This window comes from Mustelus asterias, chromosome 16 (assembly GCF_964213995.1).
Source record: "Mustelus asterias chromosome 16, sMusAst1.hap1.1, whole genome shotgun sequence".
In the NCBI taxonomy this organism is placed as follows: Eukaryota; Metazoa; Chordata; class Chondrichthyes; order Carcharhiniformes; family Triakidae; genus Mustelus; species Mustelus asterias.
The window spans coordinates 12,345,762-12,364,117 of record NC_135816.1 but is presented as its reverse complement, the minus strand read 5'-3'; the positions used below and the strand labels follow the sequence as shown (position 1 = coordinate 12,364,117).

Here is an 18,356-nt window from a genome sequence, read left to right as displayed (position 1 = left end):
ATACGGGGTCAGCCATTTTTCTTTCAGAGGGTTGTGAATTTTTAGAACAGTCTGCTGTGGATGCTCAGTCATTGAGTATATTCAAGGCTGAGATGATTTTTGGGTGCAGGGGTTTTGAGGAATATGGGGACACAGTGGGAAAGTGAAACTGATGTAGATTGGACCTTTGTTTAATGTCTCCTCAATAGTGCAATACTTCCTCAGTGCCACAACTGGATGAGATGGTTTAGATTATGGGCTCAAGACCTGGAGTGGGAATTGAGCCCATAATTCGCTAACTCGGAGTCACACCATGGCTGACACCACTGTGTTACCTTCTGGATTCCTAGTTTAGAAGAGGGAATTCCTTCAGCTTTGTATGAAGGGTTTGATTTAAATAGCACACAGATTTAAGGTAATTGACAAAAGTAGCAGGGATGAGGAGCACTTATTTTCCATAGTAAGTTGTGATGAATCAGAATGCATTGCCTGAAATGTGGTAGAAGCAGCTTCAATAGTAACTGTCAAAAGGAGTTGGATAAATATTTGAAAAGTAGAAATTGGCAGGGCAATGGGGAAAGAGTGAGGCCGTGGGACTAATTGTACAGTTCTGTCAAAAAGATGAAATGGACTAATTAACCTCATTCTGTACTATGATTCTAAATGATTATGTGCTGATGCATGTTGGTTGAAAGAGGGTTTTGGCTTAGTTCCCATGGCCAAAGCTCATATTCAAGGCTTACACCTATATAATGGGCATTGGGTAGGATGATTGGTGCCAAACTCTAGCAAGGGGGGGGGGGGGGGGGGGGTGCGGGTCAACCATTAATTGTTTTAATTTCATTTTCTCCTTAGATTTCCAAATGAAATTCAGTCAGGTCTGCTTGAAGTCATCGCCCCCTCAGTGAACTACTACCCTGATTTCTCCCATCTGAAAGAAACCTTTGGTGATCCCAAAGAACGGGTCAGGTAAATCCAGCTGAACGCAATGAATGAGTGTGTGCTGCCAACGTTTGTAGACTTGATTTGATTTATTATTGTCACATGTATCAGCATACAGTGAAAAGTATTGTTTCTCGAGCTCTATACAGACAAATCATGCTGTATGTAGAGAAGGAAAGGAGTGAGTGCAGAATGTAGTGTTACAGTCATAGCTACGTTGTAGAGAAAAATCAACTTAGTGCGAGGTAAGTCCATTCAAAAGTCTGATGGCAGCAGGGAAGAAGCTGTTCTTGAGTCGGTTGGTACATGATCTCAGACTTTTGTATATTCTTCCCGACGGAAGAAAGTAGAAGAGAGAATGTCCGGGTGCGTGGGGTCCTTAATTATGCTGGCTGCTTTTCCGAGGCAGCATGAAGTGTAGATGGAAACAATAGGTGGGAGGCTGGTTTGAGTGATGGACTGGGCTTCGTTCATGACCATTTGTGGTTCCTTGCAGTCTTGGGCAGAGCAGGAGCCATACCAAGCTGTGATACAACCAGAAAGAATGCTTTTTATGGTGCATCTGTAAAAATTGGTGAGAGTCATAGCGGACATGCCAAATTTCCTTGTCTTCTGAGAAAGTAGAGGCATTGGTGGGTTTTCTTAATTATAGCATCCGCTTGGAGGGACCAGGACAGGTTGGTGATCTGGACACCTAAAAACTTGAAGCTGTCAACCATTTCTACATCGTCCCCGTTGATGTAGACAGGGGCATGTCCTCCACTACATTTTCTGAAGTTGATGACTATCTCCTTCGTTTTGTTGACATTGAGGGAGAGGTTATTGTTGCTGCACCAGTTCACCAGATTCTCTCTTTCCTGTACTCGGTCTCGTCATTGTTTGAGATCCGACCCACTACAGTGGTGTCATCAGCAAACTTGAAAATTGAGTTGGAGGGGAATTTGGTCACAGGTGTATAAGAAGTTTAGTAAGGGGTTAAGGACACAGCCGCGTGGGGCATCAGTGTTAAGTAAGGAAATAGGAGAAGGATTCAATGGCATTAGTTTTTAAAAAGTAAATACAACTGATTTATATCTGAACCATTGGCTAATGTTCAAACTCTACTCCTTAGTTATGCTTGGCCAATTGACTTTGAAATTCTTATATGATTAAGAGTCCTAATTTGACCCAAAGCCATTCTAACTTGCGCAATAAAAAATTATTTTAGTTAGCGTTTGGTATATAACATTGTTTTTACTTTTGTAGCAGTGAGGGAAAGCAAGAAAGAAAAGTGACTTTTGCTTAAATCATGCCATTCATGGCCTCGGGTGTCCCTAAATACTTCATGGCCAGTGAATTTTTGTGAAGTGCAGTCTGCGTCGTTTATTTAGGATGACGCAGCTAACTTGTGCACCACAAGGTCCTTCAAACAACAATGAGATAAATGAGCAGGGTAGGATTTTCTTTTAACTCTCTCTCGATACTCTTTAGTGTAATCAGAGGCAAGATAAACAAAGGCAAAATATTAAACATTCAAGCTCCGGAGGTTTATGAACAGGGATTGATACAGCCTTTAAATCAGCAGTGCAAATGAAATTCAGGATGAAATTGTTCTTCTGCAAGAAGACTAAGGAGTTAATCCTCCTACGACATTACAAAGCACTTAACAGCACAAAACATACCATTCAATGCAACTACTCAATGACAGTGTTTGTGCTCCACATCAACCTCCTCCCATCCTTCTTCATCTAACCCTATCAACATATAATTTGATTCCTTTCTACTTCATTTGCTTATCTAGCTCCCCTTAACTTCATCTATGTTATTCGCCTGAACTATTCCCTTTGTAGCAAATTCCAAATGCTCGCCACTCTCTGGGTAAATAAGCTTCTCCTGAATTCTCTATTGCATTTATTCGTAAGACGTCTCACAACACCAGGTTAAAGCCCAACAGGTTTATTTGGTATCACGAGCCAGAGATTAACAGCAGCTGCATGCTGCCTGTTGGAAGTACACCCCTCCAACATGGTAGACCAGAAACAAATACCATTTTTTATTTAAAGTTGAGAGGGGGTGTCTTGGGGATACCGTGACCTCTCATGCCATGGTATCCTGCTGCTCTTTTCAAGCTGGGGCTTCCTATTAGTCCCCAGCTTTGGGAGCCTTCCCACCATCTTTAATTGGATGGCGAACCTATCCTCTGACCATTAATTGGCCGATTCAGAGAAATCACATGTATGTGACTGTTTACTGCTGGGTAAGACCTTCTGACCCCAATTTAAGCCTGATTGTGGAGTTCAGGAGTCCACAGGAAAATCCTGGTCTCTATTTCTACTTTATCAAATTGTTCCTTAAACTTGAAGCCCTCTATTAAGTCACCCATCTGTCTTTTATTTTTCGAGAGAAAAGAGCCCCACACGTTATCAGTATTCTGGTCAGTCTTGCAAAGTGCCACTTGGAATTTATTATAATTGCTGGTTGCCAGTACAAAGACAAGCTTCCAGTAGTTTTCTAATCTCTTTATCAGGTTCCCACCATTTTCAAGGCTTCCCCAGCAATCTCATTTTTATCCTGGCCCCTTATCGCCACAAAATGGCATTGTCTCAATTGGTCTTCCAATCCCTCTGGAGCGATACCTTTCAAACCTGGCCAATCTCCCCAATGTGTTTTCTAAACAGCAGCAATTCTATATTCTATCCTTTGTTGTTTATAAATTGAACCAAATTCTTCCCTTTGAGCAATCTGGGGCTTTAACCCATCCTCTCGGTTTTCTTTAAAACTGCTATATAAAAGTCTGTGTGAACATTTCGCCATTTGATCTGTTTTTAAAGCTGTTGTTTCATGGGTAAACCTTGATGAAGCAAATTTCTCTGTTCCTCTTCAAAATAGTGTCAAGTGATCTATCCCGTGCACCCAAAATGGGCAGACATGGCTTCAGTTTATTGAATGCATCTGTGACAGTGCAGCACTCAATGATGCACTGGGAGTGTCAGCCTGGATTATTGACTCAACTCATTAAATGGGTCTTGAACACATGACGTTTGGACTTGAGAGGCAAGAGTGCTACCTACAGAGGTGACGGCTGCCTTGAAACTTCAACTCTGCTTTGAAAGGAGTAGCATGGTGCTGTAAAATGACTATTCTTTGCAGCCAAAGAAAATCACCTTCAGTCTGGATAAACCTCAAGGATTCTGTCCTATCAGCATTGCTACATTATAAATTTGTCACACTTGTATGTGACGTTTTCTCTGACAGAACATGCAACAGTCTTTGGGAGAATGAAATGCATTTGCCGAAATAGGCAGCTTTCCTTTCTGTTGCAGGACATGTGTTGTTAGGGACCAGATTGGAAACGCCAAGGTATATGATAAAGTTAACCTAGACCCTAGCCTTTCCCTTTGATTTTGGCTATTTTGATTTCGGGTGACCATAAGGTATTCCACTATGGGTATGATTCAATTGACCCACTACGAAGCTTTCATCAGAACAAACTTTATTTTTACCAACGTAGTTAACAAAAAGAATTAGCATAACTTTTACAATTGGAAACACTTAAACACGACAAGTTATAATTCTGAACAGCTAGCTATCTCTCGTTCCAATGTAAGCAGCACCCCATCGACACAAATTCCTTCTTCAGCACAATTAGCACCAAAAGCATATGCTGACATGGATGCTAGATTTCCAGCCTTTTAAAACTCTGGACAGAGATCCAGGCAGACACCTGTCTTCTGACTCCCATACACCAACCTCCAGAGAAAGATCTACCCCCTAACAGCAGAATCTCAGATAAAGAGACTTATTTCCTGGTAGATTCCAGTCTCTAACTCAAGAGAGAGAAAGAGAAACAAAAATAGTGACCTCCCTCTAAAGATCCCAAGCAGCAGACTGAGCTTGATTTCTCTGTGTAAGCCTAGTTCCACCTAGTCACCTGATATTTCTGTCAATCAACAATTAGGAGCAATTATGCTGCTGCAGTAACAATACAGGGTTGCGGATACAGACCCGGCGGTTCCAGTTTTAGAACAGATCGTTAAAACACAATCCTGCACAAGTTACATGATTCAAATACATTTGTTAAAGGCACAGTATCGTCACAGTGTTGAAAGAGTATTCAGCTTAGCGCGTTGGCACAGTGGTTAGTTTCCTCCTGTGATATACAAGCCTACATATAAAGGCCAATCAGACAACATAACAAAGGGCTGCTAGCACTTTAGGAATTACTCCCACCATATGTCAGCATTTTCAAAAAAGAAGGGGAGAATAGTTAAGAAAACTGAAAATTGGATGGGAGGGGGAAGGGGAGAGACAATTAATGGGGCTGAATTTTATTGGGTGTTATGGATTTAAGTAGATCATGGCTGATCTTTATCTACTCTCCTTGTGTCTATAAATCTTTACTATCCCTCCCCAATAAAAATCTATCTTAGTTTTCAGTTGATTCCCTCCCCACCACTCTGCCAACTCCCAACTGACCCCAACCTCAACAGCATTTTGGGGGTGAGTGTTCCACTAACCTTTGTGTGACTAAGTGTTTCTGACTATCATCCTGAATGGCCTAGCTCTGACTTTAAGGTTATGCCTCCTTATTCTGCACTCACCTACAGGAAAATAGTTTTCCATTTCTCTACTCTGTCAAATCCTTTAATCATCCTAAACACTTCAATTAGATCAACACTCCATCTTATGTAGTCTAGGGAATAAATACATTGCCAAACTGGACTCTTGCCTGACTTGCATACATACTTGCCAACAGGGATACACTGGCTAGCAATCTTAAAGTTTTAAAGTTTATTTGTTTTTTGTCACAAGTTGGCTTACATCAACACTGCAATGAAGAAACTCTGAAAATCCCCTAGTTGCCATACTCCGGTGCCTGTTCTGGTACACTGAGGGAGAATTTAGCATGGCTAATGCACCTAACCAGCGTATCTTTCGGACTGTGGGAGGAAACTGGAGCACCCGGAAGAAACCCACGCAGACACGGGGAGAATGTGCAAGCTCCACAGAGACAGTGATCCAAGCCAGGAATCGAACTTGGGTCCCTGGTGTTAAGAGGCAGCAGTGCTAACCACTGTACCGCTGCCCCATCTGGAACATGGATCTGGCTGGTGTCACCCCCCCAACAAACATGCAAACTCCAAACACATAGTCACCCAAGGCTGGAATCAAACATGCGTCCTTGGTGCGGTGAGACAGTAGCGCTAGCCACCATGTCACTCATGCTTGTATCAGGATTGATATGGCCACCATATTCCCCATAGCTGGTCCCACCATGGCGGGGCTGGAAAATCCTGGCCTTGGAATCCAAAGACTAAATTACATGGAGAGATTACACAAACCAGAGTTGTATTATCTGGATTTGGAAGGTTAAGGAGTGATTTGATCGATAGTTACAAGATAATGTGGGGCCCAGATGAGATAGATAGAAACTATTTTTACTGGTTGGGGAGTCTGGAACTAAGGGACATGGTCTAAAATTTAGGAGTGAAGTTAGGAAACACTTCTATACACAGGGTGATAGAAATTTGGAGTTCTCTTCTGTAAACAGCAGTTAATGCTAGATCAGATGCTAACTTAAAATCTGAGATTATTGGAATTTTGTTAACCAAAGATTTTAAGACATATGGGACAAAGATGGGTGCACTGAGTCAGGTAACATATTAACCATGATCTTATTGAATGGGGTGGCATGGTAGCACAGTGGTTAGCACTGCTGCTTCACAGCACCAGGGACCCAGGTTCGATTCCCAGCTTGGGTCACTGTTTGTGTGGCGTTTGCACGTTCTCCCCGTGTCTGCGTGGGTTTCCTCCAGGTGCTCCGGTTTCTTCCCACATTCTGAAAGACGTGCTGGGTAAGTGCATTGACCCGAACAGGCGCCGGACTGTGGTGACTAGGTGAATTTCACATGAACTTTATTGCAGTGCTAATGTAAGCCTTACTTGTGACTAATAAATAAAACTTTAACTTTTTAGACTTGAGGGGCTAAATATGCAAGTATGTGACCCTATGTCCAACCCTATGCCTTACAGAATTATTTTGGTGTAGCTACCAGGTTTGTGACCTTATTTAATTGCATGTTTTACCCATCAGTCCAGGCTTTGTCACTCAGCTCCGCAGCTGAGGCCTTCACCTTAAACAAATTTATTACAAATTGAGATTGAGACAAACCAGGAGAAGGTAATTTTGTACTGGGCAGACTGTCAGATATAATTTGCATAGTTCTAATGAGGTCAGTATAATGTCATCCTCTAAATTATGAAGCTAACAATGACTGCCACCTTCACAGTTTCCAATGAGACACTCCTAGCGCAAGTATTGCTTGCAGTTTCCCGCCTTGAATCACAATTTGGTATACTGCAATTCTCCTTTCTTCAAATCACTCCAGGGTCTGTCCCTCTGTCCACCTCCCGCAATTTCTGCAACTTTCTCTAGCGCTATAATCTTCCGAGAGCTCTGCACTGCTCCAATTCCACCCTCTAATCATCCCCAATTTTCATCATCGGCAGCCGTGTCCTCAGCTACCTGGACCCAGGCTCTGGAATTTCCTCCCCAGACCCCTCTATCTCTTTAAGATGCTCATACCTTTCGACGAAGCTTCCAGTCAACATCTTTTCTCAAAGGTTGGGAGTCTAAAATTAGAGGGTATAGGTTTAAGGAGAGGGGGAGAGATACAAAAGGGTCCAGAGGGGCAATTTTTTTCACAGAGGGTGGTGAGTTTCTGGAACAAGCTGCCAGAGGTAGTAGTAGAGGCGGATACAATTTTGTCTTTTAAAAAACATTTAGACAGTTACATGGGTAAGATGGGTACAGAGAGATGTGGGCCAAACGCGGTCAATTGGGACTAGCTGAGTGGTTCAAAAAAAAGGGTGGCATGGATAAGTTGGTCCGAAGGGCCTGTTTCCATGCTGTAAACCTCTATGACTCTGATTTTATTATCTCCTGATGGGACTCTGTGTCAAAGTTTGTTTGTTACTCCTGTGAAATGCCTTGGGATGAGAAGAAGCTTGACAGAAGGGTTTAACTGTTTTTCCTTCTGCCCAAAAGATGGTGACGGTAAGGAAGACATTTTAATGATAAAAGTCATGGGAGAGGTGGCTGCTTTTTATTGTTCAAGATCATTTTTTGGCACCTGCACATGGTGTAGATTTTACTGCCACATGTCTGCCGGGCGATACGGTGGCACAGTGGCTAGCACTGCTGCCTCACAGCTCCAGGGACCTGGGTTCAATTCCTGGCTTGGGGCACTGTCTATGTGGAGTTTGCACATTCTCCCCGTGTCTGCGTGGGTTTCCTCCGGGTGCTCCGGTTTCCTCCCACACTCCAAAGACGTGCGGGTTAGCTTGAATGGCCATGCCAAGTTGTCCCTGGTGTCCTGGGATGTGTAGGTTAGAGGGATTAGTGGGGTAAGTGTGTGGGGATAGGGCCTGGAATGGGATTGTTGTCAGTACAGACTTGATGGCCCGAATAGCCTCCTCCTCCACTGTAGGGTTTCTGCAGCATGGATATGCCCTTGGGAACCCAAGTATGGTGTTGCAGAGTGGGCCTGTACTTACAGAGACTGCATGGTGTGAATGAATTCTATCAGTTTTTGTTCTATTACGCCTCTGAACTGTTCGTGACCATAACTGTATCAGTGAGAGTTGTTATTGTAATTGGGCTATTTCATTATCAAACAGATATGAATGGAGTTATGCAGTAGTTATTGGATAGATTTTTGCAAAAAAATTCAAAACCAATCTCTGCTATTGCTATCTGTAGTCCTACTGTAAGTTACTCTAGGTAGGGGTTCACAGAGTGCATCGCAAGAGAGAATGTTGATCCCAGTATGAAAAGAAAGACAGGAATCTTCTTTTAATTTCAGATGGAGAACAAAGCAGAACCTGGACTATTGCTTTTTAATGATGTATGCTCAATTGAAGGGCACTTATTATGTACAGGTAAGGGAGCTCATTTTAGGTAACTCCTGTTTTAGAGAGAGCTCTTTTAGTTGGAAAAAAAATTGTATTGATCAGAGCATAGCAGGACACTGTCCTGGAGGCCTATGTAGCAGCTGGTTTATAGTTCTCAGGAACCTTTTGATCAATTATGTATTGATTTGTCCATTGTAAAAGTTTCAGGCAGCAATTATATCATCACCCTGAGTTGTTAAAGTAATACATTGTTTTTTGCAAGCACTTAGCCAGAACATAATGTATTATTGTATCCAAAGAACATTATCTTCAAATGCTGGGAATTCTGATAATATTTTGGTAATATGATTCTGTATGTGCCTGAAGGTCTTTTCAAAACACATTTGAGTGTCTATTCCAACACTACAACACAATGGCACACAGTGCAGAGGAGACCATTCAGACCATTGCCTCTGTGCCAGCTCTTTGAAGTAATCCCATTTTATTCTTCTTTCACCTCCTAAGCTTGTAGATTTTTCCATTTCAAATACTAATCCTACTTCCTTTTTAATGTTACTCTTGAAGGTTCATCCATCACCCTCTCTGGCAGTGCATTTCAGGTCATCATACGTAATTGAGAAGGGAAAAAAAGTCCTCACTTCCCTTTGGTTATTTTGTCAGTGTTATTTGCAATAGATTACAGCAATGTGGTTGATGATTAACTGCCCACTGAAATGACCTAATAAGCCACTCAAATATATTCAAGAAGGCAGCTCACTGTCACCTTCTGAAGGATAATTAGGCATGACTTCTAAATGGCCTTTCCATCAGCACCCACATCCGTGAATGAATTAAAAACTAAACTTTGTCACGTATTTCTCTAGTTTGAAGAGCTTGCTGAAAAACTTGGTTTTGTTTCTTGTTGATACACAGGAACTATGATGTAATTATTTTGTCCATATTCCTAACTTTTTCTTGGCTAAAACCTCACAGTTTAGAAATAGACCATTTGACCCAATTGAAGTTTATTTATTAGTGTCACAAGTAGGCTTACATTAACATTGCAATGAAGTTACGGTGAAAATCCCCTAGTCACCACACTCTGGCGCCTGTTCGGGTACACTGAGGGAGAATTTAGCACAGCCAATGCACCTAACCAGCACGTCTTTTAGACTGTGGGAGGAAACTGGAGCATCTGGAGGAAACCCATGTAGACAAGCGAGAATGTGCAAACTCCACACAGTGACCCAAGCCAGGAATTGAACCTGGGTCTCTGGCGCTAAGAGGCAGCAGTGCTAATCACTGTGCTGCCCCAATCAGTTTGAGCCAGTGTGTATGCTCCATGTGTATCCTCACCCCACCTTACTTCATCTCGTCCAATCATTTTATTTCAATTTTTTATAGCTCATTTTTATTTTCTTCCCATCAATATTTTGCAAAATTCTGAGTAACATCACCACCTAAGCTTTCTAACTACAAATGATCTTTAGGAAAAAATGCTGATAACAAAGCATTTGAACTTCAGAGGAAATTTGCAGGCAACCTAGCAGATAACCATGATGTTACAACAGAAGTTTTGGTCATGATATCTGACATGGATATTGATATTTGATTTAATTCTTGTGAATACAATATGAAAGAAGACTACCTGAATAACTAGCTTTTCTTAAAATACAAAACCTCCCCTTCCCCCTTTCCAATTCCATTTCTTAATTGTTCTCACCCCACCCATCTTTGTTTGAAAATAAACCACAAGCACCTTGTTCCCTCCAGACCTCATCTGAGTGACGGTATTCTCTGCTCATCTTCCACTATAAGTATTTGGAATACAGTATAACACTGGATCATGGGGAGACTGTGGGCTTTTGGGATACATTTTGAATTGTCCTAGCACAGATGATGATGGGCTGAATGGTCCCCTTTCTGTAATATGATCATCAAAAGTGATGTGAGAAAGCAAGTTAATATGAGCGTCTTCAGTTAATTTGGTTAATGGGCATAGCACCAGAAGGAGCCTGATAATCCATATGGTATTTTCCCAGTTTAATGATACTTCTTGTTCAACATAATATTTGGCCACATAGAGTTGAGTATTCATTTCAGTCTGTGACACACACACATGCACATATACACGTGACATGCGTGCGCACACACACACAACAAGGCTATTAACTGAAATGTGAGCTTCTGTTTCCTTTTTGCACTTAGTTGGAAGATGATATCGTTGTGAGACCCAATTATTTAAGCACAATGAAGAATTTTGCACTGCAGCAGCCGTCTGAAGAGTGGATGATCCTGGAATTTTCCCAGCTGGGATTTATTGGTAAGCATCCGGATGATTAGCATTGAGACGGATTAGCATCGCTTTAAGTTTTCTATTGCTTCTACAAGCCCATGTTTGGAATGTCCTTCTCACAATGCCTGATTGTATAACATAATATATATTGTAATATATATAATGTATACATATGTAAAAGATATGATATATTTAGTAACCTTGATGGTGCCTAGCACTAAAAGTAAAATCTTTCATAAGAACATAAGCTATATAAGCAGAATTAGGTCATGCTGCACCTCAAGTCTGCTCTGCCATTCAATGAGATCATGGCTGAACCTTTATCATACATTGCCTTCCCACTCTACATCCAATATCCCTTCATTTGCTTTGTGTCCAAAAATCTATTGATGACAGCCTTGAATATACTCAATGATCCAAATTCTTCGGGGTTAGGGGTCAGGGTGGGACAATTCTATAGATTCACAGCCCTCTGAGTGAAGATATTTCTTCTCAATCTTAAATGACCACCTCTTATCTTGAGACTATGACCCCTAGTCCTAAACCAATAAGCCCAGGGAATAATCCGTTGAAACAGAAATGTGAAGGAATGCTTTTAGTTAGATCCCTCCTAGAAAATAGGATCTTGTACAGCTATAGGGTCCTTCATGGATTGGGATGTTCCAAAGCACTTTACAACCAATGCAATGTAGTCACTGTTGAAGTGGAGGAATCATGGCAGTAGATATACGCACAGCAAGTTCCCAAAAACAACAATACGATCAGGACTAGATGATCAGTTTAAGCTATTGGTTAAGAGATGGATATTGGCCATAAAACAAGGAAAGATGAACTCCTCTGCTCTTCTTTGGGAGGCATGATGTGGAGATGCCGGCGTTGGACTGGGGTAAACACAGTAAGAAGTCTCACAAAACCAGGTTAAAGTCCAACAGGTTTATTTGGTAGCAAAAGCCACTAGCTTTCAGAGCGCTGCTCCTTCGTCAGGTAAGTGGGAGTTCTGTTCAAAAACAGGGCATATAAAGCCACACACTCAATTTACAAAATAATGGTTGGAATGCGAGTCTTTACAGGTAATCAAGTCTTAAAGGTACAGACAATGTGAGTGGAGAAAGCGTTAAGCACAGGTTAAAGAGATGTGTATTGTCTCCAGACAGGACAGTTAGTGAGATTTTGCAAGCCCAGATAAGTCGTGGGGGTTACAGATAGTGTGACATGAACCAAAACCATTATTTTGTAAATTGAGTTTGTGTCTATATATGCCCTGTTTGTGAACAGAACTCCCACTTACCCGACGAAGGAGCAGCGCTCCGAAAGCTAGTGGCTTTTGCTACCAAATAAACCTGTTGGACTTTAATCGGATGTTGTGAGACTTCTTACCTTCTTTGGAAGGTGCAGTGGGAGCTTTTGATTCCACCTGAGCGGCCAAATGGGGCCTCAATTGACCATTTAATCTAAAAGGTGGCACCTCCAACAATGTGGCACTCGCACAGCACTGTACTAGAAGTGTCAACCCAGATTTTGTGCTCGTTCCTGGAATGGGGCTTCAACTCCCAGCCTTTTGAACTGTTAAATTTTTTACTCCATCTTTAATGTTTCAAAGCCAATGCTCAGAATGGACCAGGCAAACCCAAATCCTTTCCTTGCTTGTTCCAAAAACCAAATTCAAAATCCAATTGAATCCAATTCATGCTCCCCATAAGAGAGATAAACAAGATCCAAGCCGACAAGATAAGGCATTGCATCCCATCTTGGGCTTGATCTTAGCCAAAAGGCTGCAAAGCGATCATGGTTTCACCCGTTTGACTCTGAGGCGAGTGTGGTATCCAGTGAAACACAGCTGACAGCAGGACTGGAGAATTGCTTACATCCCTCAGTTTCTCCATCCTCTTGGAATGTATAGCCTGTTAATTTTAGTGTTACCTGATCATTAATTCTTTCTTCATCTTCTCTTGTGACCTTCTCAAACTTGATGCTGCCCTGCTTTCTCTATGAATTTACTTACAGATCAATGTTCCCTTTTGTTTTGTCTTCAGCAAAAAAATTCTAAGGCACAGTATTTACCAAATTGTTTCCTTTGGGCGATTGGTTAAAGTTGAGAAGATTTAAAAGTTCCTATTTATAAATAGTTTGGTGCTGTATAGTTAGATGGCCAATGTTTATCCTTCAACCAAAATCACCAAAGCAGATTATCTGGTCATTATCACATTGCTGCCGCTACATTACAACAGTGACTATACCTCAAAACCACTTCATTGGCTGCCAAGCATTTTGGTACGTGCTGAGGTTGTGAAAGGCGCTATATCAATGCAAGTTATTTTATTCTTTATTTAGTGCTATTTAACTTCAGAGGTGGTGCTACCATTGTGCAGTAAAATGCTTTGCTTATTGAACGGACTTCTGAAATTTGCTTGGGTTTTTGTGGCTATTTTGGAAATCATGATTCCATCAGGCGGTAGTTAAGGTACTTGAGAAAAGTCAATTTTGTACAATTAAATAGAATTATGAGATCTTCTTGGACTTTTTACCAGTGCTTTGGAGAAAATCATTCTGCAATTTCCTCTATTCTGCATGGAAACCACAAACCGATTTAGTGTAGCACCAGTTGTTTTTTTTTTAAAAAACAAGATAGTTTTTGGTGTGGATTACAATGAGAGGAAGCACTAGATGGAAAATACCCACATAATACATTTTCTGAGCTATTGTGGGGATCTTAATTCTAGCACTTTAGCCACCAAACCCAACAAGGTTCCTTGCTGAGACTCAGCAGATAACTAAAATTTGTCCGCATTGTCGCTGTTTAGGGGAGTCTGAAAATGAAAACTGTCAGGAAGATGCAGTGCAATTTGCTTCCTGTCCATTAGCTCTTAAGATCCCACAGTGATTATCTGTAGTTCCCCATGTCCAGGCTGAAACCTTCCAGGATGTGTTGTGGCTGCAATTGGCAAGATAAGGAGACATAAAATAACGAGTGAAATGTTCTGAGCTGTTCAGTAAAGATGTTTTCATTGTATTTGAGGAGAAGCTGTTACTGATCAGCTATGATCGTGGTATCTGTAAAACTAAATTTTACTCCCCGTTATTTTCATATAGGCCTTTATTTTTGCAAACTCATGCCAAGTGTTTTAAAAATACAGGCGAGCCATCTGCTGAATTTCCTAAACCCGATCCTGATCTTGTATTTGGGCAGATACGCTGTCTCAGTCCCTAAAGAGTTAAAGAAAGTGTCAAATCAGCCGCATTCCTGTGAAATGAACTGCACTGATGTTTCAACGGCGTTCCTGGAATTGGTTGAACTATTTTAAACGTCTTATAGCTGGTAAACTATTACGTTAATGGGATAAATTAACGAGAGGTAATTGTAAGAATTCGAGTATCGGAATGAGATTCTTTTTGTTGCTGTACTGTTCTTGTTTGTGAAGCAGGTCTACGTTTTCCAAATTGTCTTCCCCTGATTGCAGTCAATAAAAAGTATAAAATGGATTTAATATTTGGGTAATTGAAAACATCTATTGATTATATGATTGAATAATAAAATGCTCGGATTCAGGATTGCTACCATTGCTATGATAGATTAATCTTGCTTAGTGCGCGTTTGTTGTTTTACAGGCTAGTGTGCTCATGTCTCGCTAATTAAATCCCAATTGATTTGATTGCATTTTTCATCCAGTATACCTGCTATTTGTCCAACAAGTGAACCTTTAATAAGAGAGAATTCAAAAATGTAACTGGTTTTCTAGCATAAAGAATCTAAATGAAATACAATGTGTGTGTGCACTGTGACCAAATTGGCATCATGGCCTACATATTGGGAATCCTGTCCTTTTATAACTAGTCGCTGCAACCAGGGTAACAACGACTTGCACTTAAAAATAGCACCTTTAACATAGAAAACCATCCCAAGATTGTTCGCAGAAAACATTATCAGATGAAAATTACTCCCAAGCCACGTGAACTTGCAGAACATGTGACCAAAAACTTGGTCAAAGAGGCAGGTTTTAAGGAATATCTTGAAAAAAGAGAGGCTGGAAGGTTTGGAATCATTCTGTACAAGCACCTGAAGGAGAACTGTATAATAGTTATGATGTGGAAAGGTCTGAGTGGAACATAAACACTAGAATGGACAGAATGGTCTACTTCTGTGCTGCATATTCTATGTACAGAAGATGACCATCTGGCCTAACGTGCCTGAAAACAGCCCTTTCAAAGAGCTATTCAATTAGTCTCACTCCCCTGCTCTTTCCACTTATCCCTGTATTTTTTCTTGTTTTTAAAAAAAAGTAATATTCAATTATCTTTTGTAATTTACTATTAAATCTGCTCCCACTGTGCCTTCCAGGTGATAACAATGCACCATGTAATGGAAGACTTCCCATCTCCCTCTGGTTCTTCTGCCAATTACCTTCAATCTATGCCCTCATGCAACTGACCTACCTGCCAGAGGAAATAATTACCCCTTATCTATTCCATCAAGATCTCAGCTGTGGCTCAGTTGGTAGCGCATGCATCTCTGAATCATCTTCAAGATGATATACACTGCTGTTTTTGGGTTCAGGGACAAAAATAAAAGCAAAGCTGTCACTCCAGTGGGGGACCATCAGAGGTGCTGTCTTTCTGACAAATTGCTAAACTGAGGCTCCATCTTCCCTTCAGGTTGAGGTAAAAGATCCCTTGTAAAAAAACTTGAAGAAAAGCAGGAGCAATTATCTCCCCGTGTGTGGGAAAATATTTATTCTTCAATCAGCATCACAAAACAGATTGTCTGGTCATTATCACACTGCTGGTTGTGGGAGCTTGCTGTGCCCAAATTGACTGTCGTGTTTTCTATGATGTGGAGATGCCGGCGTTGGACTGGGTTGGGCACAGTAAGAAGTCTCACAACACCAGGTTAAAGTCCAACAGGTTTATTTGGTAGCTCGAGTTTTCGGAGCGCTGCTCCTTCATCAGGTGAGTTTTCTATGTTACAACGGTGACGACACTTACTTCATTGGCACTTTTCAAAACCTCTTGTAATATTGAGCACGTCTGCTTAATCTTCTCTGCTTTAAGGAGATTAATCCGGACATCTCTCATCCCTCCATCTCTCCTGGATTACGTGTAGATTATGAACACATAATTACCAATTAAAGTAGTTTTTTAAAAAAAGGATGTGAGTGAATATTTTCCGAGAAAAAGAATCTTCCCCTACAGATCAATATTTGCATAAAAAAAGGATTAACAATTCAGAAAGCTGTTCAAAATGTCAACCTCCTATTACTTTCAGATGTTGTGTTACCAGCTGTGTATTTCTAGTTTTTACTTAAGGTGGAAGAAAACTAGTAGCAGCTCACCACCACCTTCCCGAGGGCAATTAATACTCGCCAGCAAGATCCAAAACCAATAACTGAAAATAAAAATGATTGGGACTTTACGACAATCCAATTTTGCTGTTACCAGCTTTTAACTTCTAGATTTTTTTTAAAGAATCTGAATGCACATGCTAGATTTGAATGGAATCCAATATTTACAATCTTTCTTCAATCCTCCCATGCTTGTCCCTTGTCATTCAATGGCACTAACATTGATGAATCCCCCACTATCAATATCCTGGGGGTTATCATTGACCAGAAACTGAACTGGACTATCCATATAAATAATGTGGCTACAAGAGCAGGTCACAGGCTAGGAATCCTGTGGTAAGTAATTCGCTTTCTGATTCCCCAAATCCTGTCCACCATCTACAAGGCAAGTGTCAGGAATATAATGGAATAACTTCCATTTGCCTGGATGGCTGCAGCTCCAAAAACATTCCAGAATAAAGCAGTTACTTGATTGGCATCCCTTCCACAAACATTCACCACCACCTCCACCACCAACGCACAGTAGCAGCAGTGTATACCATCTATAAGATGCACTGCAGGACCTCACCAAGGCTCCTTAGACAGCGCCTTCCAAACCCAGAACCACTGCCATCTAGAAGGATAAGGGTATCAGATACATGGAAACATCACCACCTGGAGGTCCCCTCCAAGCCACACACCATCCTAACTTATATTGTTATGCTTTTACTGTCACTGGGTCAAATACCTGGAACTCCCTCATGAACAGCACTGTGGATGTACCTACATCCCATGGACCTCAGCCGTTCAAGAAGGCAGCTCACCACCACCTTCTCATGGGCAATGAATACTGGCATCACCAGCAAAGCACACATCCCTTAAATGATTTTTAAAAAATCATGCAAAGCTCTAATAGTTTTGAGAATTTTAATACCTTAGGAGAAGCTAGTTAAGAAAAGGGATAGCTAATTGTGCTGATAGGGTGAGACAAAATAAGGTAGGAAGAGACTTGTATGGAGTAATAAGCACCAGCATGATCCTTTTGGACCAAGTGTCCAGTTTCTGTGTTGTATGTTCTATGTTGTTCAATCTCTTGAGTCTCTATGCCTCTTTCTGCACCAATTTACTCGTACATTGTTTGTCCAGTGATGATCTGGGTTTCCGCAGACTCTTGCTTCATATTCCTCTATACACAGGACCAGACAAGATATTCTAGGCTCACAGTCTGTCCAAGAGATGTATTTACCTTATAGACAAGTGAAGTTTTTGATTTCCCTTTTGCGTATATTGCAAAAGAACACTTGTTGAATAGTTTTGTCCGAACTACCCATCAAAACTAACCATCCAGTTCAAAACCAGACAGGCCAGCAGTTGTGGTCGGTTATTTTTGAGGCTTTTTCTTAAAACAAAAGGAAGACTGACACCTTAAGAATGCAACTATCCTTTTTTTTTGTGAAGAAGGCCCTTATTGTGCGTCTCAATACTGATGATGAAAGTGACTTATGGAATGTGGTAGCAAACTACAAGTAGTGAACATCCTTGTTCCTGATGAAGGATTTCCTTTCATAGCCTCACTCCTGGTTTTTGTGATTGTGTTTTTTTTCCTGTTAATTCGTCTTGTAGACTCATCCAAGCGAGGAGGGTTCTTTGCCTCAGCATGTTACATGTTTTGGGAGATTTATGAACTCAGTTGTTGAGTGTATTGAGTGTGAAATTGTTTTATTCTCTGTAAACCTGCTGCTTGAGGTTGTCTAATGAATATACATTAGGAACAAGAGTGGGCCATTCAGTCCGTCATGTCTGTACCGTCATTCAGTTAGATCACAACTAAACACTATCACAACTCTATTCGCTTGTCCTTACTCCATACCCTTTGATATTCTTACCAAAAATATTTCAATCTCAGTCTTAAAAATTACACTTGATCCCCAACATCCAGTCTTTCAGGGGAG

At 41.1% G+C, this 18,356-nt stretch overlaps 1 protein-coding gene across 1 annotated transcript in view; it reads left to right on the top strand.

Annotated features, from left to right (window-relative positions):
- Positions 1 to 18,356, top strand: part of mgat4b (alpha-1,3-mannosyl-glycoprotein 4-beta-N-acetylglucosaminyltransferase B) — a 232,042-nt gene that overhangs the window by 177,697 nt on the left and 35,989 nt on the right. Inside the window, exons 6-8 of the mRNA XM_078231799.1 lie at positions 835 to 948; positions 8,766 to 8,841; positions 11,002 to 11,116. Of these exons, the coding sequence (XP_078087925.1) occupies positions 835 to 948; positions 8,766 to 8,841; positions 11,002 to 11,116 (305 nt within the window). The remainder of the gene's footprint in view (positions 1 to 834; positions 949 to 8,765; positions 8,842 to 11,001; positions 11,117 to 18,356) is intronic.